The sequence below is a fragment of the Camellia sinensis genome, chromosome 12 (genome assembly GCF_055761805.1).
Source record: "Camellia sinensis isolate YWXY chromosome 12, ASM5576180v1, whole genome shotgun sequence".
NCBI classification, from domain to species: Eukaryota; Viridiplantae; Streptophyta; class Magnoliopsida; order Ericales; family Theaceae; genus Camellia; species Camellia sinensis.
Window position 1 is genome coordinate 119,895,117 of NC_138972.1, and position 24,573 is coordinate 119,919,689.

Sequence of the window (24,573 nt, forward strand, 5' to 3'; positions counted from 1 at the left end):
TCCTACCTTGTCTAGAAGCCATTCTCCCAAGCAACAGATTGTATTTGATGTCAAGTACAAAGCAACGTGTATGTATCATCAAAATTTGAATCAAGAACAATAACAACAACAAAAAAACAAAGGAAGAAGATTGGCAAGCTCTTCTAGGTAATCACAAGCAGCAACTAAAGCTGCACCAATTAATTCCAATGACTACAATCCATATGAACAAGACCCCGCAACAGAAACCAAAATTGCAAAATCCGTGTAAACTAACAGCTTGCTTGGTGATGATATTTGGTACTTCTGTCATCTGTGGGGAACCCCACAATTGAAAGAAACTTTAAACTGGCAAGGCATCCGTTAAACCTTCTGTTTCAAAGTCACCTCAATGATTCCAATTGAAGATTTAGGTCGATAATGTTCATCCGTATCCACCTCTTCAATTTCCTGGTAGCACATTGCAGGATATGCATTCAAACATAGATCAGAGTATGATCTCTAATATTAACATTTCGTATAAATGATAAAATTAAGAGCAAGATAAGATCTTTTCTCCTGAAAATATATAAACTGGGCTAAAAGCTAAGATAATCAATACTTTTAATGCATTTGATAGATGAAGAACTGACTTAAAAAGCTACCATGATCAGTACTTCTAACCCAGTTTGACTATATATTAACAATAAATCAAAGCTTATTTTTGTAGTCCAATAGTGATGAGCGAAGAAGAAAGGACACTTCTAAGGTACGTTTCTATGTCCAACACTGACCACTCACTGGACAGTTCTTGGGGTCTACAAGGCAGCCGTTTTGACTGGAACATCATGAATCCATGTCAATTTACCAACAGCATAAATTGAGATGCCCTCTTGCAGTTAGTTCCTCAATCTCATCCTAAAAATTCCCATCATATTCTTCATGATGATAGTCGGAGAAGAAAATGTAATCATGGTTTGTCCAAAAAGAAGACTCTCATTTTTATTCCTACTTCCTAGTATGTAACTATGATTAAAAAAAAGTATCCACACGTTTGTAGTTGTTTTCCAAGATGAGAGAGAGAGAGAGAGAGAGAGAGGCTTATTACCTGAACAACATCTTCTCCCCTAATGACCCGCCCAAACACAATCACCTTCTCATTTAAATCTGGGATAGGTGCAGTTGTAATAAAAAGCTCGAAAGCTTCTTTGTCATGTTTTGCTTTCGAAGTACCAAGCATGAATGCCTCGTGCTTCACACTGGATAAAAACCACAAATTCAGTGAACAAGATAGAATTAAAAATGTTCTCTAAATTCTACTGAACCAAAAAAGAACTCCACAGAGTGGGTCTACAGCATGGTAAACCTTGTATCAAGTTGGCTGCTATGCTTTCCTCTCAAAGTCCAATCTTCTGTAGCTCCAGGTTGATCACTATTACCTCCTTGAATCACAAAGTTCTTTATTACATGGTGGAAAGGCATCCCCTTGAAGTGCCCCCTCTGACTGGAAAAAAAAGAAAATTTTAAATTCAATTTCAGTTGTAGTGAAAAATTATCCCCTTCAAGTGACTGCACTACACAGAGATGATGCAACAAGAATGAGCAAAATTTTAACAACTTGTGTAGTGCAAAGATGAAGTCAATGGCATCTGAATTTGTCACAGCAATAACAGACAATATATGTTTTGATCATACAATTACAAGGGTCAGATGGTTTTTATAAATCCCCTAAACTTTGCTGATCCAACATCAGTTACACTAAATAAACCATTACATAGTGAAATTAACTTCGAACTTCCATGCTCCACTAGCCTAAACTTATGCTCTAATGTGAACCCTAATCATCTATTAGATGTATTTATTATAAACACTTAAAATATTATGTAAGTTGACCATCTGGATTAGCAAGAAAAATGCAAAAAGCCAATACACTATATAAATCAATCTACTTCAAGGGATAAAATTATGAATCTTCAAAGTTTCAACTTTGTTAAACTTTAAATTAGTATCCTAAACATTCAGAAGTAATATTATTATATTAGTCATTTGTGCGAAATCTTACTGCCTAACCAAATTAAAATATTTATAGATTTGCCTAACTTGAGGTAAAACTTGAGGTTCAAAAAATTTGTAAATTCCAAATTTTATGATGACAAGTTAGAGAAGCATATGGAGGGAAAAAAACACTGAACCATTATCTCACTGCAGCTAACATGACTAGAGATCCAAACAAGTGATAAAGTGTGTACAAGGAAGAACTACTGTACAAGTAATCAGTTAAGAATCCACAAGGTCAACAATGTGAACAGTGAAAATAAGAATCCACAACAATGGATCAATAATAGAGTTGAGTCTGGTACCAACCACAAGTCAATAAATTCATCAACCACCTCAGGAGAACCTTCCTTGTATAACTCGACTGTTATTAAGCCTTTTGAGGTTTTTAAAACCTGTTAAATGGGGAAACACACAAGTGTATCAGCGTATAAAAGGGCAAAAAAAAAAAAAGAAAAAAAAAAAAAAGAGGAAAACAAACCCCTATCCCCCAAAGCATACACATACATGAAAGAACAGAAATTGAACAGAAGAGCAAGAGAAGGAACATTGTGCGAAAAACAATAACAAAAGAAATAAGAACTAAATGAAACTTCATCAACAAAACAATAGCTCCCAGCAACATATCGGTATCTGAAGCTTGCAGTGTTCTCTAACTGACCAATAAATGAAATGCTTTCTCAATAGCAGAAACAAATCTAAAAGCAATAATTAATCTAGCAATCAACTTCAAAATAAAGCAAAATCTAGTTATAATTGCCCAGCTTATAAAGAAACTTACAGCATATCTTGGGACATCAGATTTCTTCACATCTGCAATAGTATTGTCACCCTGTCGCACATACAGGATCAGCACATACAGGATCAGACATTGAGAAAAAGGAAATAAAAAACCAGTGATGGTTACTTGAAGGGAATTTGTTCAGATCTTAAAAGCATTAACACTGTATAACAGACAAATACACAAACACAAACAAATAAAAATTAAATGATTTTTTTTTCATTAATTATCAATAAAAGTAGGGCTGATAAACGAACCAAACTACTCGAGCTCGATTCATGGGTCATTAAAAGTTAGTTACAGATCGGCTTGTTATGTAAACAAGCCAAGCTTGAACACATTTTAAATAAAGCTTGTTAAGTTTTCAAGCCAACCTACTATTTCATTCTTTAAGCTTATATACACTACAAAAACTCAGGTTACTTGAGCTCGACTCGTGTTCGGCTCGTTATAAACTCATTTGAGATCGACTCATTAGGTAAACAAGCCAAGCTTAAACATATTATGAAACTCGTTAAATTTTCAAGCCAAGTTTGAACAACGTAGTACTCGGCACTCAGCTCGTTTATAGCCCTAAATAGAAGTCCTGTCAACTATCTAATCAGTAATCAACATTTGTGCTAGCCAAAGGTACAACAATCATCTAGAAAGCAAGTAACAAAGTTATCCAAAAATTGTACCTCAAAACTTGATAACCGATCATCTGTTTGAATTCTTGACCTAAACACAAGTTAGCATGTAGAAGTTAGAATCCATAAAACATTTCTATTTCTTTCTTTAAATTTTTTTTTTGGGGGCTATCATATAATGATTGTTTCAAGTGGTACTAGATAGATATAGATTCCACTAAAATAGACTTCCAGAAATATTTGGAATCACTTGATTAAACACAATTTCTTGGTCACCTACTCAATGCTTGGGTTGTAACTAAATTAATAAGGGTAAATTACACTGACCTCCCTTGAGGTTTATCACTAATACATTAGTATTCCTACGGTTCTAGAAATTACATCCCCATTCCTGAAGTTCATAGTCACATTTCAGATTGTCCCCTCCATTAGTCCACTATTAGTTGACCTAACAGTTTGTGCTGAAGTCAACAATTAATTTTCTTAAAATACCTATTTTACCCTTCCCTTCCTCATTTCTTCTCTACAATGGTTTACCTCCATGCCCCCACTAGCCTCCATCGCCACGCCACTTCCATTTCCACCTCATCTCACCTCACCTCACCTCACCTCACCTCATCTCATGCCACCTTACTCCACTCCACTTCACCTTACCTCCACTACCACTTCGGCCAAACCCTTACCTATCTCTAAACGTAACAAACCCTACCCCTCATTGTATCAATCCCATCCCTTTCTCTCTGGAAACCAGACCCAGTGTTGGGAAATGGTGGTTGCCGTTGGGAGATTCAGAGTATTGGTGCTGATTGTGGCCTTTCAACAAACAAACCAAGCAAGGTGTCCCCAATCTCCAAGTACCAAACTATATCATTCTTCATCCTCTAGGGTACCAATTCAAGAAACAACTCTAGCTTCAAGAGCTCATATGGCAACATTCAAAGCCCCACTATAGCCACCACCACCTACGGCCCACAACCTAACTATAGCCCTCCTCTTTGATCTCTCTGATCTTCCTATTAATAATAAAAATAAAATACAGAGTACTATGCTAGTCACTCCGAATACCAAATAATCAAAATAACAAGTATTAATTCGACAAGGAAGATTTCAACAAACCTCTGAGACCAATGTCTGTAAGTAGTAAACAAGAAAAACACCATCACAACAACAATTAAGCTGTACAAAATAACTGTAGTGGCACTGATACGACTAGGACCCTTCTTCTTCTTGCTTTGTTGTAGCAGAGCCTGCGGTTTGATCCTCGCCATGACACGTAAACCTCACTCAACCTTCTACAATATCCCTCAGATCCTCACAAAGCCTGGCAGTTGCAATTATATCAATTGCCAACACCACAAAAAAGTAGGAAATTAACAAATTAACCCAAATGAATAAATTAACCCACGACACACGCATTCATGGCAAGTCAAATAAAGAAATCCGAGAGCATCAACAAAAAAAAACAAAAACAAAATGAAGAATTCGAAAGATTCTTCAAATAGGCAATCAAACAGCCCAAATTGGATCGAATCTTCGTCCTCGAACAAGAAACACAATTCAAGAGTGTTAATGTAAATTGTATAAATTACCACTACCTATCACCTCCACTACCACCTACACCTACCACCTCCACTACCACCTACACCTACCACTACCACCTATCACCTCCCACCTTTTCAATCTATATATACAGAGTTGTAATCATCAATACATCTATCAATAACATTCAATACAATATTCATCAATACAATTTATTCTCTCCTTCTCTCTCTGTCAATTTATCTTACATGGTATCAGAGCGGGTTTAGAACCTAGTATTTTCGCTTCCCCGGCGGACGGCAACCTCACCTTAGCCGTCCGCCGGACCTTAACCTATTCCGCTTATTTTCTACACATACCTTCCCATCGCTGCCTAAATCCTCTCTCCCTCGATTTTGAGATAAAACATACAGAGGGATACACGGAGATGAATTGGTGATTCTGCATCACAATCTCACCGGGACTCACACACACACACAACAAAGGAGAGGACAGACTCACAACTCACCTACTCAGCCGATACGTGGACTTGTTGCAACCAAACCCACCCTTGCATAGTGTCGATTGAGGCGACTCAGACATAGCCCAAGACGACTTCTGGGTCACGTACCCAAAACCAGAGTCGGGTTTCCAGAAATCGTCGAGGAGCGTCGAGTGAGCCATTTTCCGAGTCAACCCAGCTATGTCATCGTCCTCATCACTCTCTGTCTCGGTGGAGCTCATCACAGACTCCACCGGCGAACTCAGATCCGAGAAAGGCCCAAAGGAGCCGAACCATTCCCCCCTCGGCCCTCACGGACAGGACAGGACAGGAGTGTCTCACTCGCTATCTCTCAATCACAGCCGTCCATCAGCGAAGTCGCATCCACCGGCGAGCGAGGAGCGATGGCTCACCAACAGCACTACGGCTGTTGCCCAAGAAAAAATCGAGTGATGATGATTCCGGTGCTAGTGAATCTGATGAACCTTCTGGGGCCAACCAATCTGACTCTGGCGATAAGATTGAATTAGCAGTTGCGAAAAGTGGTCCAAATTGCACTAAAGATGAACTGATGCAATTTCTATCTCAATATACTGGTTTTAAGGTGCTCACGGTGCGTGCCAGAGGTGGAATGCCAGTTGCCTTCTCAAGGCACATACTCTTTTTTTTGTGCCACTTATTATTCTATTTTTTGACAACCCATAGGGTCCCAAGTCTCTCTCTTCTTTTTTCCAACATAATCATCTCTGCCAGAGCATTATACGCACAAACCCATCCTTCTTTCTAGATTCTCTCCCCTTCACTCCACTTTCTCACATGGTTTTTGTCTCCTTTTTTCGTTCCTTTTTATTTTACTATTCCCTACTACTTTTAAAAAAAAAAAAAAAAAAAAAAAAAGAAGAAAAAAAAAAGATGACCTGCACATCAAACTCCTTTTATTCATGTCGAGCTCCCCCGTTCACCATTTTTACACCAAAAAAAAAAAAAAAAAAAAAAACAAACAAGAAAAACAAAAAAACAAACAAAACACAAACCAATCAACCACACCCACAGCGGGATTTTTTTCTTCTCTACTCTACTGCAGGTCTCTTCTTCTTGCCTCCGTCCTGGCCGGCCCTTGACGGTGTTGCCTCAGTGCTTCCTTGTCCACCGAGCACGTTCACTCCCCCATACTCCTCCACTGCAGCATATGGAGGACCTCCAAATCGGAACATCACGGTGGCCTTCCGCTTCAGCTCCTTGTTTTCTGCCCTTAGCACGCTTATCTCTGCTCGCGCATCCTTATACATGCGTTGGAGCAGAGCCAGTTGGGAGTTTAACTGCTGCACCTCATTTGTCCTACTCTGCAGCCGGTTCGACAGGTTTGTGACCGCCGTCATGCTTTCCACACATACCTTCAAAGTATACTGATTGGCCTCCACATCCGACAGCACTGCCATTCTTTGCTCCACCGACCGCATCGGAAAGTTCAACGGAGTATACCCAGCGGTGTTTGGTTGAGGTTCACGGGACACCGCACCTGCTATCTCTCTTGTGGACTCGTTGAGGTCGGGAAAGAGAGTAAGTAGACCACGGGACGACGAAGCCATTTTCTCTCGCAACAGAGTGTTACAGACTCTCTCTCTCAGCACAACAGTGTTACAGCCTCTCTCTCTCAGCACAACAGTGTTACAGCCTCTCTCTGAGCCTCTGCCTCGGCCTCAGCTCCGTCTTGGTTAAATAGCCGAGGCAGCCACGCGCATCGCGCGCCTCTTCTCGCCGACAAACTGGCACGCCTTTTCATGGCACGCCTTTTGATGCATTCGGGCACGCCTTTTGATGGCACGCCTTTTGAGGGTGCGGGAACACCTTTTGAGGGCACGACTTTTGAGGGCTCGATATCTACATCCATGTATATTTTTTGGGCAGCCTATATACACACTCATACAGTGTCTTCTACACCGGTCAGCTTTATCAATCCCTTTGTTTCAAACTCAAATAGGTTTCTATCTTCACACCTATTTGAGTTTGAGGGGGGGTTATACCAGTATCATGTATAAGTCGCCCATGGCGCACTCCCTAAGTCACCCCCTTGGTGCACCACCACAACCTCTGCTACAACGGTCCGACACGACCCCATAAACTGTCTTCTCCAACGGTCCGACATGACCCCGTAAACTGTCTTCAACAACGGTCCGACATGACCCCGTAAACTGTCTGCTACATCGGTCCGACATGACCCCGTAAACTGTCTTCTACAACGGTCCGACATGACCCCGTAAACTGTCCTACTACAACGGTCCGACATGACCCCGTAAACTGTCTTCTACAACGGTCCGACATGACCCCGTAAACTGTCTTTTACAACGGTCCGACATGACCCCGTAAACTGTCTGCTCCAACGGTCCGACATGACCCCATAAACTGTCTTCTACATCGGTCTGACACGACCACACAGTGTCTTCTACAACGGTCCGACATGACCCCGTAAACTGTCTGCTACAACGGTCCGACATGACCCCGTAAACTGTCTGCTACAACGGTCCGACACGACCATACAGTGTCTCCTATCCCATTTTTAATTGTCAGCTTATTTTTCTGTTTTGTTACTCTCTCCAAACTCAAGTTAGCTAGTACCTATCCTCCTTGAGTTTGAGGGGGGCTGTTAATGTAAATTGTATAAATTACCACTACCTATCACCTCCACTACCACCTACACCTACCACCTCCACTACCACCTACACCTACCACTACCACCTATCACCTCCCACCTTTTCAATCTATATATACAGAGTTGTAATCATCAATACATCTATCAATAACATTCAATACAATATTCATCAATACAATTTATTCTCTCCTTCTCTCTCTGTCAATTTATCTTACAAAGAGGATCCATAGTTTGAGAATCCAAAGGCTCGTAACATACATAGATACATAAATTAACAAAACCAAAAAAGGGCAGAGAATTAGGTTTTAAAAAGCAACGATTGGATCGAACGATAGAGTACATACCTGAAAGTGAATCTCTGCGAATTAGGTCTGCAAATCTTTGGGGTTTGAGAAAGAGAAATTCAAATTTGTTGCCTCCGCGTATGAAGATCACATTAATTTTTATCTGACAGTTGAAAAGGGCCGTTTTTTCAAAGTTCCTGGTCTATGCCCTTTTTTTTCTTTCTTTCATTATTTTGAAAATTGAAAAACACAATAAAAAAAAAGAAAACAAAACGATTATATTTATATTTATATTTTTTTAAAAAAAAAGAAAAGGAGAGAGATAAATTTTGTTTGGTTGAGCAAATTGAATTATTGTGTTTTTTTAATAAATTATTTTAAAATTTACAACTTTATTTATAAAAAGTTAATAAAAAAATTGTGTACACTTGAAAATTATGTAGTATTTTGAATATAATTAACAATAATGATACAGACTACTAAAACATCACCACTAACATCACCACTAATGATGTGGCAAGCCAAAAAAAAAAAAAAAACTAAGACACAAACACATGTGGCAGTGCCACATCCCTAGTGCAACCACTAATTAGTGGTCTGCATCATTTTTCTATAATTAAATTTAGATTAAGTAATTTCAAGTTAAACAAATAAATTTATTTTTTTGTAAATAATTTATATCCATAAGTTATTAAGTTTTTTTTATTATTTTTTATTTATGTTTATAGAAACAAAATAACAATGCAAAACTTTCATACTAAATCATTTAGGTTATTAATTTCCACTTATTTTCAAAAAGAAAAGCATTAAAGCCCAACATAAGTCTAGAATCATTTTCTCATCATTCTTTACATGATTTTTCTTTAAAATGCGATGCAAATTTTAACTTACAGCATTCACACTAGTCCCTTCAAATTTTTAGTCAAATTATAACATAAAAAGTCATTTTTCTATTTTAGCTAGTCACTCCATTGCATCAAATTTTCTATTCTAACTTAATCCTATTAAAATATTTGTTATTCTTTTTTTTATTAAATTGATGAGCTGTCAGTCAAACAATTCTTACATTCTTTGTAAAGGTAAAACTGGAGGAAATTAAAAAAAAAAAAAATTTGCCGTTGACTGGCTGGACTTCTGGACGGACATCCGATAACACACAAGTAGCGATGAACAGTACCTCACTTGTTATAGCGAGTAGGGATGTAATCGGTTCGGTATGGTCGGTATTTAGGTGAAAAATTACACCGAATCAATAATGTCAGTTTTATTATTTTGAACACCGATACAGACCGTTTCTCACATCAAACCGCACCGAACCGAACCAATTGAAACAGTTTGGTTTTGTACAGTTTAATCAATTTAGAATTTTTCAAACTTGAGCCACTTTTAAATATAATCATTAATTTATATAAAAATATTAAATTAGTTATTTGTCTACCATTTCAAACATATCCATTCCATCCATTTAATATATACTTTTTAATTCCTAAATTAACAAAAAAAAAGTTTAAAAATACTAAGGTTTCAAGAATAATGAGTTAGAGTTAAAATTATATATAATAAGAGCTTACAAACTTAGGTTATAAAGATGATAAGGTTAATAATTTATTATACTTATTAATATCATTAGATTATTAGATTATATATATATATATATATATATATTATAAATACAATATATGTTGAAACAGTCGGTTTCAGTTTAGATCGGTGCACAAGGTGTTTAAATCGAGATCGAACCGAAAATCGAAAAAATTCAAATTTTAAAACCGTACAGACCGATTCTTATTAAAAAAAGACCAAATATAGCCGGTTTTGTCCGATTCAATCGGTTTTGTTGGTTTTTACGTTTTTTCTTACATCCCTAATAGCGAGATATTGTAACAATAAATTTTGACAAGCTACAAGTGAGACTGATGGAGGTCGTTTTTTAAAGTTTATATCGCTAATTTAACTAAGAAACAATTTTACCGCCGCTGAAACTCTTAGACAACATATTTAGCGATAACATTTTTGGGCAAATTGATTTTATTAATTTGTATTGCATGGTCTTAAAACAAAAGATTACCAATGTTTCTTTCCCATTTTAAAAAGTTGCTTGGATATTAAGGCTCCCTTTGGGAAGATGGTTCATGGGATTTTTTTGGCTATTTTAGCCACAAAAGACAAAATAAGTTATTTTAATCAGAACAAACAAAATATCGCACCCAATCCATAATCATTATACTCTTCTCTCATAAAAAAGCCAAAATGTCAAAATATCCTTCTCAAATCAAGTTTTTTAGCCCAGGCTAAAATAACAAAAAAAAATTAAAAAGTCAAAAAACCAACTCACTTCCCAAACGAAGCTTAAGACCTTTATTTGAAAACAAACTATTTTAATAATTTTTTAACTTTTTACAAAAAGATATGTAAACAAATAAAAAGTGATATGATAGCTCATAGATTTTTTAACTTTTTGACTAAAACATATAATTACCAAATAAGGGCTGAGCCTTATATTTATGTGAGTTAGAGATTATGTATTAAAGAATGGGCTATCCAATTTGGTCAATGATTTTCTTTCTACAGGTCACTCCGTTCCCTATTCAAAATCAATCATTTACGATCATTAGATAATCAAAAACCTTGAAATATAGTAAATTCAAGACGTAATCCAATTGATATGGGATAGCAAAATCACACAATGCAATCATGTAGCCAACAAACAGCTCATTCTCATCCAAAAAAAACGAACAGAGAAGAAAGTTGCATAGCTTGTCCACAATACAGAGACATCAACCAAAATTTGGTATTCGAAGAAGAGTCTCAGCACCTATAGACCCTGGCCTCTATATATATTATACACGAATATTCGATGGACACGAGGCACATGAGGCAAGTTGGGAACTTCGGATGAACAAACCATCAAGCTCTAGAACTTCAAATACACCCTTTTTTGTGGGACATAATTTAAAAGGAAAGAAATTGTTACAGGAAAATCAACATAAATGTTCTTTCAAGACTCTAAATCACTAGTACTTGGGTATATATATAAATAAAAGGCAATAACTAAAAAACAAAATTTTTCTGCCACAACATTTTGCAGCCTGTCTCACTCTCACATCACATCATAAAAAATTACAAGGGTAGACAGCAGATTACATGAACACCAAATCATCTTCCTGTTGTTCAAGGACAATGGTGGCAAGAGCAAGTCTATAAGCAGTAGATCTCAGATTCCTAACAAGTACATATATCTCCTTCCTCCTCTGCTTCACAGGCATCTCCTTCCACTGTTCTTCTCTAAGACGAGCAAGTAAGATTGCCTCACACAGAGCCTCTGCCGATGGCCTCTTGCTGCACAAAAAACGAAGAGGAAATAAGCTAGTAGTTATGATGATTTATATCCACTGCTATCCCACAATCCACAATTGCATTGCACCTTTGTGTTTTCATTTTTATGATTTTTAAATAACAATAATTCTCCACATATTCCACCAAAAAAAAAAAGAAGAAGAAGAAGAAGAAGAGAGAAAAAGGGAAAAGGAAAAAGGAAAAGGGGTAACTTTCAGGATCATAAAGTCGTCACAATTCAGAGAATTATGAATCAATATAAGATGCAGTACAAGAGACATATATTAACCTTCCTCGGACAAATCCAGTTGTGACAAAACCAATTGGCCACCTATGAGACGCTCTGGCTACAGCGCCCTTGGGTATTTGGAGCTCCCATTTACCAGAAGGTTGCTGCTCAAAGCACGATGCCACAAAGGACTGAGGTATGTGAAGTTCTTCCTTGTTATTGTCCGATCTGCATCATTAACATGCAAGTTTGTTTAGCTGGGGGATGTAGAAAGTATTCTAACATCACTAATACTTGGCAGTCCATCCTTGGAATGTCAACACAACAGAGTTCTATTTTGTTTTATTAAATTTTAAAACAAACTTAAATAACCTTAATACACTACTAAAATACACCACATGGGAGAATTTCTCATGAATAAACATTACGTTTTTCATGTTCAAACAGAAAATATTTTGGGGGAACAATATCTACCATAAATACAAACAAGATCTACTATATTATAAACAAAATTAGGGAGGAATACATTCAAACATTTCATTATCATATAGTACAATTGCATTAAGGAGAACCAGATTACAACTCTCAATTTCAAAAAATCATTTTCCAATGCTCACGAGGTATTAACAAATACTCAACAAAACAAACAAGTCCTCAGAAGTTGATAGAAAGGAAACCTGGATGTCCACAAGTTTATGTCAGAGTAATGAGGTGCACAAACAACTGCTCCTTCTTCAAAAACACCACCTTTGTACGCATGCAGAAGAACTCTGAGGAAGCATAGTCTTTGGCCATTATTTATCAGAGTGGTGGTCCCATTTGGGCATTGACTAAGCCTGCTTTTATCCTTCATGAATTTAGCAATATTATTCTTCATATCAGGGAATAAAAGCAAATGATCACCGTGGATTTCACTCAAAAAATGAGTCAGCATGTTTGATGTCCTTGCTACAAACCCCTCAAATGAAAACCCACTATGGTTTGGGGCTACTACGTTATTTTTTCCACAACCTGAGTTTGTCAATGAATTTTCATCGACCATCATAGCACATGGTTCCTCAGAATTAGGTTGAGCGTCTTTTAATCTAATTGATTCTTCGTCCAAAGCAAATCTGACACTTTCCCATGGAGGAGTTATGGGAACCCTGACTGGTCTCATAGCAGGAGGACGAAGTTCCATTTTTTCATCAGAGGCGGCTGCTTTGGTTGCCATAAAGCAAGAATAGGCATTACAATCTGGAAAAGCTGAAGGAAAACACGGTAACCCAACCTGCAGAAGGAAGATTACTGAAATTGCAATATAAATAACCTTTTCACTGAAGACTGTTGAAAGTAAGGTGTACCCACTTACTTCACAGGCAATCCAGTGCTTCTCTCTCAAACCAATGCCACAAGCACCTCCAGAGATGAGAGGGACCCAAAAGGCTTTGACCCAACTTAAAGGTAGTATGATTGACCAACTGAAAGATAATTATAGGAACAATGATATTAGGAACATATGTGTTATATCAATAAGATACGTTACATAAGTAATAAAAGGTGTCTGTTGCTTTCGTGATACTAGGTAAAAAGCTAAACTGAAAGATCAGGAAAAAAGAAAACAAATGAAATAAATTAAGATGTAATATAAAACCAGTCAGCTTGCTCTATCCAGAAAGTTGTGCGATAAAATTACCATACGTAGCTCTAAAAATTGAAAACTCCACTAAAATGTCAGACTGTTTTAAGAAAAACACAGAGAGCAAATTGAAATCAACTGGGCTTTGCAATTAGGAGCAACAAGCTCCTCTATGTAACAAGATGACAACTATAGTTTTATTCACAACTAATGCAGGGCAATAAGAATATAAGTAGGTTACAACCAAAACAACTACAATGATGAATATGCTTAATGTTGAACAAAAAGCTATGGAGAACCCAAAAAAAAAAAAAAAAAAAAATCAAATCAAATCAAATTTTCAAGAAAAAGTCCATGAAGGATACAAATGTAAAAGCCACCATGGTACCTTCATCAACAAAGTACGCATTACTAGTTGATTATTTCATTCAAATTTCTAAGAATAGATTAGCATGACAGTCATCAAAATGAAAAAGGACAAGGTTTTAGTATGATGGCAGTCTGCAAATATTTTGTCTCAAAGTTGCTAGAGTGCTCACAGGAAGTCCAATCACAAAGGATTACTTACAGAATGGAGAAAAACATCAGACTCACAAAGATGGTATGGTCAACTCGTGATGGGAAAAATGGTAAACCAATAATGAAATCATGGAACGTTCAGCATTAAATTGACCTTAATCAATACCAAAATAGAAGAACAGGAAAAAGTTACCTTACAATTGAACCCTTTTCGTTACTATGATTTAAAAGCAGAATAGGGCACAATCTACAACATAGTTCCCCAGTTGAAGCATTTTGCTTTCCTAAGTTTGTGTTGCCAAGGCAAAAGAAAGCCAGCCGTTGCTGATGTTTTTCCATGCAAAGAACATTTTCTTCCACGGGCGGGAGAATTCCTTTGCTGGCATCCCACAAATCCATGCTGTCAGAGGGAGCACTATCTTCTTGTAGTTTCAATGATGCTGATGAGAATAACTCTGTGTTCTTGCCTGAGGCACTGAATTCTTTACCTTCATCATCTTCTCTATTATAACCCAACTTACTAGTAGAAGTTGTTTTAGGAACAAGTTCAACCTTTTTCTCGGGCAAAGCACGGGGATCACTAACAGTAAGAGTAATAATTGCAGAAGACTTCTTAACACGAGTTTCTATGTCAGCCTCCATATCCGAACATTTACCTAGTTGCTCACAATTTTCTGCAATACTGCACAGCCAGTCAACACTGTCTGCCCACATTCAACCCACTTACTGGAAAAAAAAAAAGAGTTCTGTTTTGAATAATTCACCTGGTAACAGGATGCAGTATCTTTTGAAGAAGATGAAATGCCTTTGATCCCATAACTTCCAATTTTGCTAGTTTACCCTCAAGTGAGATGCAATTGATCGAGACACCAGTGTCATCCATCTGAAAGATAAATGACACAGTAATTTTCATAGGAAAAGCATGTGACCTCTATAATGCTAGTAAAGGTCCCTTTTTGTTTTGTCTTTTTTTTTTTTTTTTTTTTTCATACTGTTTAAGACAAGAATAATTGAGACATTGGTCACTGTGAATATGCAAGCACTACAGGCATACATTTGACAATAACATTTGTTTCTTGAGCATCATAGTCTAACAATGAAGGTGCTCACTATGTTAGACAACAATGCCCTCCTACTATTATATATAGACCACGAAGAATACCATAGAAATACAACTTAAAGTCCTACTAGATACAACAGCAGTCCGGTGTTAAAAGAAAAATGACCAGTATATTTCACCTGTCTTTGACAAGCAAGTTTCAAAGCATCAACTCCTTCACTGAAAGCTGCAGCATGTATCCATACCCAGAGCTGGCGAAAGAAAGAACTTCCTTCAATCTCCTGTGGCTCATTGTATCCATTGGCATTGTGGAAAGATCGCCACATATAGGTCACAGGAGCAACTGCAGCAGAAACGGGAGCTCCAACATGATGAAGCTGCAGAAACAAAAATAGTGATAGATAATGTAAAAAACAAGGATATAAACAAAGATGTTGGTACACCATTCCAATTTCATAGCAGAACACACTGTGGGGTCACTCACCATAGCACTTCCATAGGTAGCACCAGATAGCACAGAAAGGTAAATATCTTCTGATTGAGATGATTGAGAGGGCACAAGTACTGTGCTTAGCATCTGCAATAATGAATTCTGGATGCACATAACATAAGAAAGCAAGCAGGGTTAAGATTCTACTCCCCCAAAAAATTATATATATACATAGATAGCAATGTAACACTTCTATTGACCCCATAAACGTTGAATTTAAGGATTTCTAAAGAGCAATTAAGTAAAGAACCTACTTCCCTAGTCAGAAAATGATGTAATCAGTAATTAATGAAGATGTCATCATGTCACTAGAATTATAACAAACAGAAAACCAGAGCCAAAAAATATAATTGTAAGTCCACATGCTTGCAGGTTACAGAAGAAAGGGAACTCCAACCTGTGGACCCTCTAATTGGACAGCACCATAGTAACTCGCGTCATGTATGAGTACTCCATCTTTGAACCTCTTCAAGAGAGCCCTTGAACCCCTTCCTCTACATCATATACACAAATAAGTAGAAATTCTTCATCTTCCTCACAAACATGTATAAAGAAGATTTCAGGTAATAGATCTACTATCCATAGAGGCTTCCCTAGCATATGGTAATCTAATTTTCACCTTTTTATTTTTTATTTTTTTAAGATGCATATTCCAGGAAGCCCAATTAAATGGTCTTCAATACTAAAGCTAGTGCATGAGATTCCTTGATAAATTCAATCCATGACTTTGAAAGCACGACAACACTCCCAAATTTCTAATCTGACTTCATAATTTTCATGCTAACAAGAACGCATTACCTGCCCTGCAAACCCAGAGGGAGGTGGAAACCCCACAGCTTTGTCATTGCAAACCGCTTCGCATGCCATACGTGTGTTCTCAGTCGCTTAGTCCCATCTCCAGAAGTACAATAACCAGTCTCAGGATTCTTTCTAAGTTCATTTCTCCGACGAATACGACGAGGAACCTTCTCCTGACCTTTCTCTGAAACCACAGCACTGCTCAACCCAACCACTCCAAGTTTCTGCCTCTTGCTGTGCCTTTTTTTGGCAACTCGGTTGTCGAACCCAGTAGTTCTTCTCCTTTTGTTTCTCTGACAGCGAAAATCATTGTTTACACGATTCGAAACAATTGAGTGAAGAGTCTCAAGTTCAGCAGCTCTGGACTCTGCAAATTTGTGCACATTGAGGGTACGAGGAGGTGGAGTTGCCGAGACTTGATGTCGTTTGCGTCGGTCTCCGGCCATAAGAGTGAGATAATTTGTATCTTTTTTAATGCCTAAACATTCTTTGACTCTCTTCTGCAGCAAAGACAAGAGCCTAACAAGTTGAATAATAAATTGTTTCAGAATGCTGAGTTTTGTCATGGTGGATTTATCACATACATCTTGTGTACACTGCACAAACATACAATTGCATATATATTTTGTCACAGATACAGAAGGCCATAGTGTTTGAGGAGATGATTCACACAATTGCATTTTTCCTAGCAAAAGTACACTGTCTATTTTGCTTACTTACTTTTCATGTATGAACTCCAACGAGACTCTTTATTTTAGCTAGCCATTGAAAATAACTTAAATGTTTTTTTTTTTTTTTTAAATGCCATGTAAAAAAAAAAAAAAAAACCAAAAATTCATAAGGAAATCAGTTCTATTTGAATAGATACCCAGACTCTAAAATGCAATTCACAGTGAGATAAAGAAATTGATTTCAATGCATGTTCTTGCAAAGAAACTAAATTAATTTGCAGACATTCACGTACCAAGGTCATTGCATCTTTAAAAAGCTTCTGAATTAATAATAAAAATAATGAAAGGGGATTTAAAATCTAAACTTGAAACCTCAAGAGCTTGCTTGCACATAAAGGGAAGATCACAAAAAGAGCTTTTAAAAAGAGCTATATCATAATTTTGAGTAGATTACCTTCTGCTTCCAAGCCTAGGATAATAAATAAGGATAACCTGAACAAATGTAAGTTGTAACTGAACCACAAAAATTGATCAAAGAAAGTGCCCAAACATGGAGATGGAATCAAAACAACAACCAAAACAAAACAAAACAAATATCGGCCTTTAATTTAGAAACCAATCCACCCCAAAGGGAGTTTTGCAGAGGGGGAAAGAGGGATTCCGATTTCGGGAGGGTTTTGGGAAGAGGGTTTTGCAGATACCAACACTGAAGGAGGGATTTGTTGCTATTTTTGGGAAGAGGGTTTTGCAGATACCAACACTGAAGGAGGGATTTGTTGCTATTTTGATTTCATAGGGGTCTTCTTCAGTCGAGGGAGGAACGGCGGCGGGGTGAAACAAAACCGGTCCAATCGAACACACCATTTATTTTTATTTATTTATTTTGCTATTTTAACCTAACTACTAAAAAAAAATTAGGAGAAATTATTGAAACATCATTCTCAAATTTTATGTAATATAAAAGGTTTAAGATTTTTTTTTATTAGCTATGATCTCTGAATATTTTTTTTTGTCTGACTTAGATAAATTTTGACTCTGACTCAAAAAAATTTCAAAATTTCTTTAGTATAATAATAGAAAATTTTCGATCAAAGAAATTTTTCTATAAAAATTGAAATTTCTCTGAGTCAGGCAATTTTCTCTGAATCGGGTAAAATTTCTCTTAATCAATTTTTTTTTTTATGAAAATAATGAAAGACCTTAGTTACTATGAAAATATTGTATGTCTTTTATTTTATAAAACCTTAATATCAAAGATCTTAAAAAAAATCTAAAAAATTGTGTGTGCAACAATAATTAAAAAAAAGTTAATTTGATGGTTATGAAAAAAAAAAAATCAATATAATTTGAACTAGCTGGTGGCACATGTGATGTGTGTGTAATTCAGATAACTAATAATAAAAACAAATAATAAAAAATTTAATATCATTATATATATGTTGTTTGAGTAATAAATATATTCTTAATGAAATACAAGGTGTTGGGTTCACCAAAAAAAAAAAAAAGTCACCAATCTAACTTCCAAAACACCCTCACTAATTTATTATTATTGTTTTACACTGTGATGGTGGATTAAATTAGAGGACATTTTTTCTGTTTTTTTAAGGGCATGTTTGGAGATTAAATATTTTAGTTGATTTTTTAATTTTTATATAAAAAGGCGTATGAAAAAAATTTGAGATGATGTGATAACTTGTGATGATTTTTTAATTTTTTTTGACTATTTTAATGAATTCCCAAACAAGACTTAAATTTTGGATAAAATTATACGGACTTCTCTTGAATTTTGAAGAAAAATATAACATGCTTAACAGTTTTTGTATAATTACACTGATATCTCTTTTAGTAGTTAGAACTAATGTAGAAAATATGAAATTATTGAATAAAAAAAAGAAGATTAAAGTGTTATGTGAATTGAAACCTTAATTGGTTGAGGGATTTGGGAATGTATTTGGAAAGGGAAATGGAAAAGGTAGGTGAAATGTGAATAAATTATGTATATATTTCACATAGTTTCACACACCTTTTCCCTTTCCCTTTCCAAATCCCTCCCCAAATCTCCCAACCAAACACACCATAAAGGAACCTAATTTAATTATTTCAAAGTTATGAAATTTGTTGTACTTTTTTTTTTCAAATATCGAAGGAAGTAGTGTAATTTACGCTTAAATTTTTTATCATTAGAAAATAAGTGATTAATGAGGAAACAATTATAAAGTGATCTTTACCATTTTTTCAATTATTTTAATATGAGATTTTTGTTTAAAATGTTTTGAAAATTCTGAGTAAAAATAAAATTTTTATTCAACTTTGGTCTAATATTTAGGTGGGACCCGTGTATCGATTTTTGCGGGTCAAAGTGGTAACGCGTTCTATGCCGCGTTGTGATTCACGTGGTATATTTGGTTGTTCAAAACCATTATCGAGTGAATTGGAAATTGAAGCCAAAATGTACTCCATGAAAATTGAGTTTTGGTGGAAAATCCTTAAGGTGTGTATAATGGCTTGTCCCACATTGATTTGGTGGGAAGTTTTGAATGGGTTTATAAGGCATGGGATTGGAACTTGGGATGTGCCCCAAAGGGTACCCAAGTTTTGTAGAGAGAGAGGTGGGCTGGGCTTGGGTGTGTTGTGTGAGGTTGGGTTGGGCTTATCTCGCCCAATACTAATATTTTTGGGCCAAAAACATTTGGATTTAATTTTATTTTTTAAAATAAAATTTGTCCAACTGTCCGAAATTGAAATTAATTCCGAAATTAAACTTTTCTGGTTTTTCCTTACACCCAAACAGGTCCCTACGATTTTTTTTATCTGTTCAAATTTGAATCCAACAGATTTGTATCTGTTTGTTCAAGCTGAACAGGTATCATACATGTTCAAACAGGTTCTGCACCTGTTTAATTCAAACCTCACAGTCATAAATTCTCCTATAAATAGACAGCCCCCATTTGATGTTTCACTAACTAATTTTCGTCCAAAATAATTCTGCATCTATTCTCTTCATATTGCTACATTATTTTCTTGTGAGAGAGAGTATAAACACTTAGTGTGTTCGTCGTACGGAAAATTTGTAGTGCTGCTATTTTTCATTGTTGATCATTTCATCCTAGGAGATAGACGTCCATATTCTAAAAGCACCGTGGAGAGGACGAATCTGTCTTAAGGACACAATGTCGAGCACTGGATTTAATCAAATTATTATTCGAAGAACTTAATCAAATAAGTTAATTATTTTTCTGTTTTAGTTGTTTATTGAAATTAGATTTGAATTTTATTTTTGTAACAAAATAAAATCTGTTTTTATTTATTTATTGTTTATTTCTAGTTTTGATTTTTGTAATCAAACAATTTCTCTTATTTTCTTTATTTCTTTTATATTCTAGTTGTTATTAAGTACACAACAAAATTTAATTTATTTAAATACAGTGAAGATTGTCCAACAATCTTAAGACAGACTATATTTAGTGTCTTCATTGTATTTAATTTTCTGTATTTTCAAAGTAATATTCTGGTTGGAAAATACAAATAGTATTTATAAACTATTTGACAGATAGTAGTAATATACTGTCTATTTTCTTTGACAACTAGTAATAATATACTGATGTCATTAACAATTGCAAAATATTATTTGGTGTTACAGAAAATTATTGTAGTATTTTATTTTTCTAGTTTTAGTAACAAAGAAAATAAAATTATTTCGTGTTCTAATTTATTTTCTGGTTTTAGTAACTAGAAAATTAATTTGTGGTTTGTTTTTCTAATTTTTGTAATCAGATATTATGGCTACTATAACTGAATCTACAACTGGAAGTGGTACTCCAATTGTTACACCAACTCCGGTCCCTATCCAGAACCATGTGCAATTACCAATAAATCATGAAGAAAAATCGAAAAAATTTAACGGTACTGGGTTTAAGAGATGGCAGCAGAAGATACTGTTCTATCTTACAACTCTAAATTTGGCCCGATTTCTCCGTGAAGAGGCTCCAGCACTTAAAGATGGTGAAAGTGATCGGCAAGTTGTTACCGCTGTAGATGCTTGGAAACATTCAGATTTCCTGTGCAGAAATTACATCCTTAATGGCCTTTGACAACAAGCTATATAATGTTTACAATCCTCTGAAAACAGCAAAAGAATTGTGAGATTCTTTGGAGTAGAAATACAAGACAGAGGATGCCGGCTCGAAGAAATTTATTGTCGGTAAATTTCTGGACTTTGTTATGATAGACTCCCAAATAGTAATTTCTCAAGTTCAAAGTTTTCAATTAATTTTACATGGTATTCATTCTGAGGGTATGTCTCTGAGCGAGTCTTTCCAAGTCGCTGCTTTAGTGGAAAAGTTACCACCGGCTTGGAAAGATTTCAAAAATTATTTAAAACATAAACACAAAGAGATGACCATGAATGAACTTATTGTAAGACTGAGAATTGAGGAAGATAATCGTAAGGCTGAAAAGAGGAATGAAAAAAATCCCATTGAGTCCAAGGCTAATGTGGTTGAACAAGTTCACAAACTACATAACAAAAAGAGGAAGTTTACTGGAGATGATCCTAAACAAGACGACAACAATGGCAACAAGAAGTTCAAAAGAAAATGTTATAACTGTGGTAAGACTGGACATCGAGCTTCTGTCTGCTGCGGCCCTAAGAAGGATGGCGGAAGTATAAGCAAGAAGACTACCAATCAGGCCAATGTAACTGAACTAGATTACATCTCTGACAGAGTGAATGGCATTAACCTCTCTGATGTGGTGTCTAAGGCTAATTTGGTTGAAAATCCAAAGGAATGGTGAGTTGACACTAAGGCAACTCGTCATATTTGTGCGGACAAGAAGATGTTCACTGCTTACAATGAGGTTGCAAATGGTGAACAACTTTTCATGAGAAATTCTTCTACTTCTACTGTGGCTGGACAAGGAAATGTGATCTTGAAGATGACATTAGGGAATGAACTGACCCTTAACAACATACTGCATGTACCGGACATCCGGAAGAATTTGGTTTCTAGCTCTTTGCTAAGTAAAAATGATTTTAGGCTTGTATTTGAGTCTACTAAATTTGTATTATCAAAGAGTGGTATGTATGTTGGTAAGGGATACATGAGTGATGGTCTCTTCAAATTAAATGTAATGACAATTGTACCAAAAGTTACTATGAATAAGAATAACACATCTTTTGCTTATATTCTTAAGTCAAATTTATGGCTTAGTAGATTAGGACATGTGAATTTTGATGCTTTGTGTAGATTAATTGGTTTAGATTATATATCAACGTTTGAAATTAATCCTAATCATAAATGTGAAATTTGTGTAGAAGCAAAACTAACTAAGGCTCCATTTAAGTCGGTTGAAAGGAAAACTGAACCTCTAGAATTAATTCATACAAACGTATGTGATCTTAAATTTGTTCAAACTAGAGGAGGCAAAAAGTATTTCATAACATTTATCGATGATTGCACAAGATATTATTATGTTTATTTACTTAGAAGTAAAGATGAAGCCTTAGAAATGTTTAAACTCTACAAAACAGAAGTTGAAAAATAACTTGGTAAAACCATTAAAATGGTTAGAAGTGATAGAGGTGGTGAATATGATGTACCATTAAATGAATTTTGTGCACAACATGGCATTATTCATCAAACTACAGCACCTTATTCTCCACAGCAAAATGGAATTGCTGAAAGGAAGAATAGAACCTAAAAGAAATGATGAATGCCATGTTACTAAGTTCAGACTTACCACAGAACTTGTGGAGGGAAGCAATATTGTCTGCTAATTATGTTCTTAACAGAATACCCCATAAGAAAACAAACAGCGCTCCTTATGAATTGTGGAAAGGTTGACCATCTTTCTACAAATACTTAAAAGTGTAAGGTTGTTTGGCAAAAGTTGAAGTTCCTGTTCCTAAAAAGATTAAAATTGGATCAAAAACAGTAGATTGTATGTTTAATGGTTATGCTCAAAATAGTAGTGCATATCGATTTCTGATTTGTAAATCACAAATACCTGATATAAATGTGAACACTATTATAGAGTCAAGGAATACTGTGTTTTTTAAACATGTCTTTCCTTACAAGAAAGGACAGGAATTAAGTTCACAGAAAAGAACTTATGATTGTACACAAAGTCAAGAAACTAATGACAATCAAACACAAGAGACTAGTAATGGTCTCGACCAACAGGATTTAACTGATGATGAACCAAGATGAAGTAAGAGAGCGAGAACATCAAAATCCTTTGGTCCAGATTTTCTGACATACCTGTTAAAAAATGAACCACAAAGCTTTAAGGAAGCAATGATAGGTCCTGAAGCACCTTTGTGAAAAGAAGTTGTTAATAATGAAATTGAATCCATTATGCAAAATCATACTTGGGAATTAGTGGATCTTCCACCCTGTTCTAAACCTCTTGGATATAAGTGGATATTCAACAAAAAAATGAAAAGCAGATGGTTCAATAGATAAGTATAAAGCAAGATTTGTAGTAAAAGGTTACAGACAAAAGGAAGGTCTGAACTATTTTGACATATATTCTCCTGTGACAAGAATAACATCCATTCGCATACTTATTGCTATAGCAGCGTTGTTTAATTTAGAAATACATCAAATGGATGTTAAGACAGTTTTCTTAAACGGTGATCTAAATAAAGAGATCTATATGGAGCAACCCGAAGGGTTTGTAGTACTAAGGCAAGAAAAGAAAGTTTGTTGGCTTGTAATATCTCTTTATGGATTAAAACAAGCACCTAAGCAATGGCATGAAAAATTTGATCATGCAATGCTTACTAATGGGTTTAAGATAAACAAATGTGACAAGTGCGTCTATATTAAAAACACTGACCAAGGATATGTCATAGTTTGTCTTTATGTGAATGACATGCTTATCATTGGAAGCAGTCAAAACATGATCAAATCAACTAAGCAAATGCTTAACAAAAGATTTGATATGAAAGATATGGGGATCGCAGATGTTATATTAGGAATGAAAATTACTAAAATATTTGACGGATATGCATTATCTCAATCTCATTATATTGAGAAAATTCTTGATAAATTTATCAAGGATGATTTGAATGAAGCTAGAACACCTGTAGACATCAGTCTTTATTTATCGAAAAATAAAGATGATACAATGTCTCAGTTAAAATACTCCCAAATCATTGGAAGCCTAATGTACCTAATGAATTGTACTCGTCCTGACATAGCTTACGCAGTCAGTAAATTTAGTAGGTACACTAGTAATCTCGGAGAAGACCATTGGAAAGCGATCATTCGGGCTTTTAGATATCTAATATTTACTCGTAATCATAGTTTGAACTTTACTCGATATCCAGCAGTACTCGAAGGTTATTGTGATGCCAATTGGATATCGGATACTAAAGATTCAAAATCCATTAGTGGATGAGTAATGCTAGAGACCCCAAATATTCTACCAAAAGTTTTACCAAATGTCTCACATGGGTGTGGGACCCACAC

The 24,573-nt window shown here is 35.6% G+C and overlaps 2 protein-coding genes across 10 annotated transcripts; both read right to left on the bottom strand.

Moving 5' to 3' along the window:
• Positions 1-21: 21 nt before the first annotated feature.
• Positions 22-8,803, bottom strand: LOC114304021 (peptidyl-prolyl cis-trans isomerase CYP21-4). Its single transcript, XM_028249207.2, has 8 exons — positions 8,438-8,803; positions 4,540-4,744; positions 3,475-3,514; positions 2,795-2,845; positions 2,323-2,408; positions 1,325-1,462; positions 1,067-1,217; positions 22-429 (listed from the first exon to the last, which is right to left on the bottom strand). Exons 2-8 carry the CDS (start codon positions 4,689-4,691, stop codon positions 343-345), a joined length of 705 nt encoding a protein of 234 aa, XP_028105008.1. The 5' UTR covers positions 4,692-4,744; positions 8,438-8,803; the 3' UTR covers positions 22-342.
• Positions 8,804-11,298: 2,495 nt separating this feature from the next.
• On the bottom strand, positions 11,299-17,951 carry POP1 (ribonuclease Ps). 9 transcript variants are annotated; one of them, XM_082899712.1, is made up of 11 exons: positions 17,553-17,951; positions 16,428-16,927; positions 16,027-16,123; positions 15,624-15,731; positions 15,319-15,516; positions 14,844-14,962; positions 14,273-14,761; positions 13,294-13,402; positions 12,620-13,212; positions 12,003-12,170; positions 11,299-11,716 (listed from the first exon to the last, which is right to left on the bottom strand). In XM_082899712.1, the coding sequence occupies exons 2-11, from the start codon at positions 16,871-16,873 to the stop codon at positions 11,518-11,520; spliced, it is 2,526 nt and encodes an 841-aa protein (XP_082755838.1). In that variant the 5' UTR covers positions 16,874-16,927; positions 17,553-17,951; the 3' UTR covers positions 11,299-11,517. The 9 variants fall into 9 exon arrangements, with proteins under 9 accessions (XP_082755838.1, XP_082755837.1, XP_082755839.1 ...); XM_082899711.1 differs by having other exon boundaries at positions 16,428-16,946; positions 17,553-17,947; XM_082899713.1 differs by having other exon boundaries at positions 11,299-11,710; positions 16,428-16,946; positions 17,553-17,941.
• Positions 17,952-24,573: the final 6,622 nt, after the last annotated feature.

Excerpts from the sequence above, each read along its gene's own strand:
- POP1 (XM_028249198.2), bottom strand. The coding sequence starts at position 17,107 with ATGCAATTGTGTGAATCATCTCCTCAAACACTATGGCCTTCTGTATCT. Across the intron at positions 16,124-16,427 it reads CCTCTGGGTTTGCAGGGCAG|AGGAAGGGGTTCAAGGGCTC; the intron begins GTAATGCGTTCT and ends TATATGATGTAG. Across the intron at positions 13,213-13,293 it reads AGCACTGGATTGCCTGTGAA|GTTGGGTTACCGTGTTTTCC; the intron begins GTAAGTGGGTAC and ends TTCCTTCTGCAG.
- LOC114304021 (XM_028249207.2), bottom strand. The coding sequence starts at position 4,691 with ATGGCGAGGATCAAACCGCAGGCTCTGCTACAACAAAGCAAGAAGAAG. Across the intron at positions 2,846-3,474 it reads ATCGGTTATCAAGTTTTGAG|GGTGACAATACTATTGCAGA; the intron begins GTACAATTTTTG and ends TATGTGCGACAG. Across the intron at positions 430-1,066 it reads GGGGAGAAGATGTTGTTCAG|GAAATTGAAGAGGTGGATAC; the intron begins GTAATAAGCCTC and ends ATGTGCTACCAG.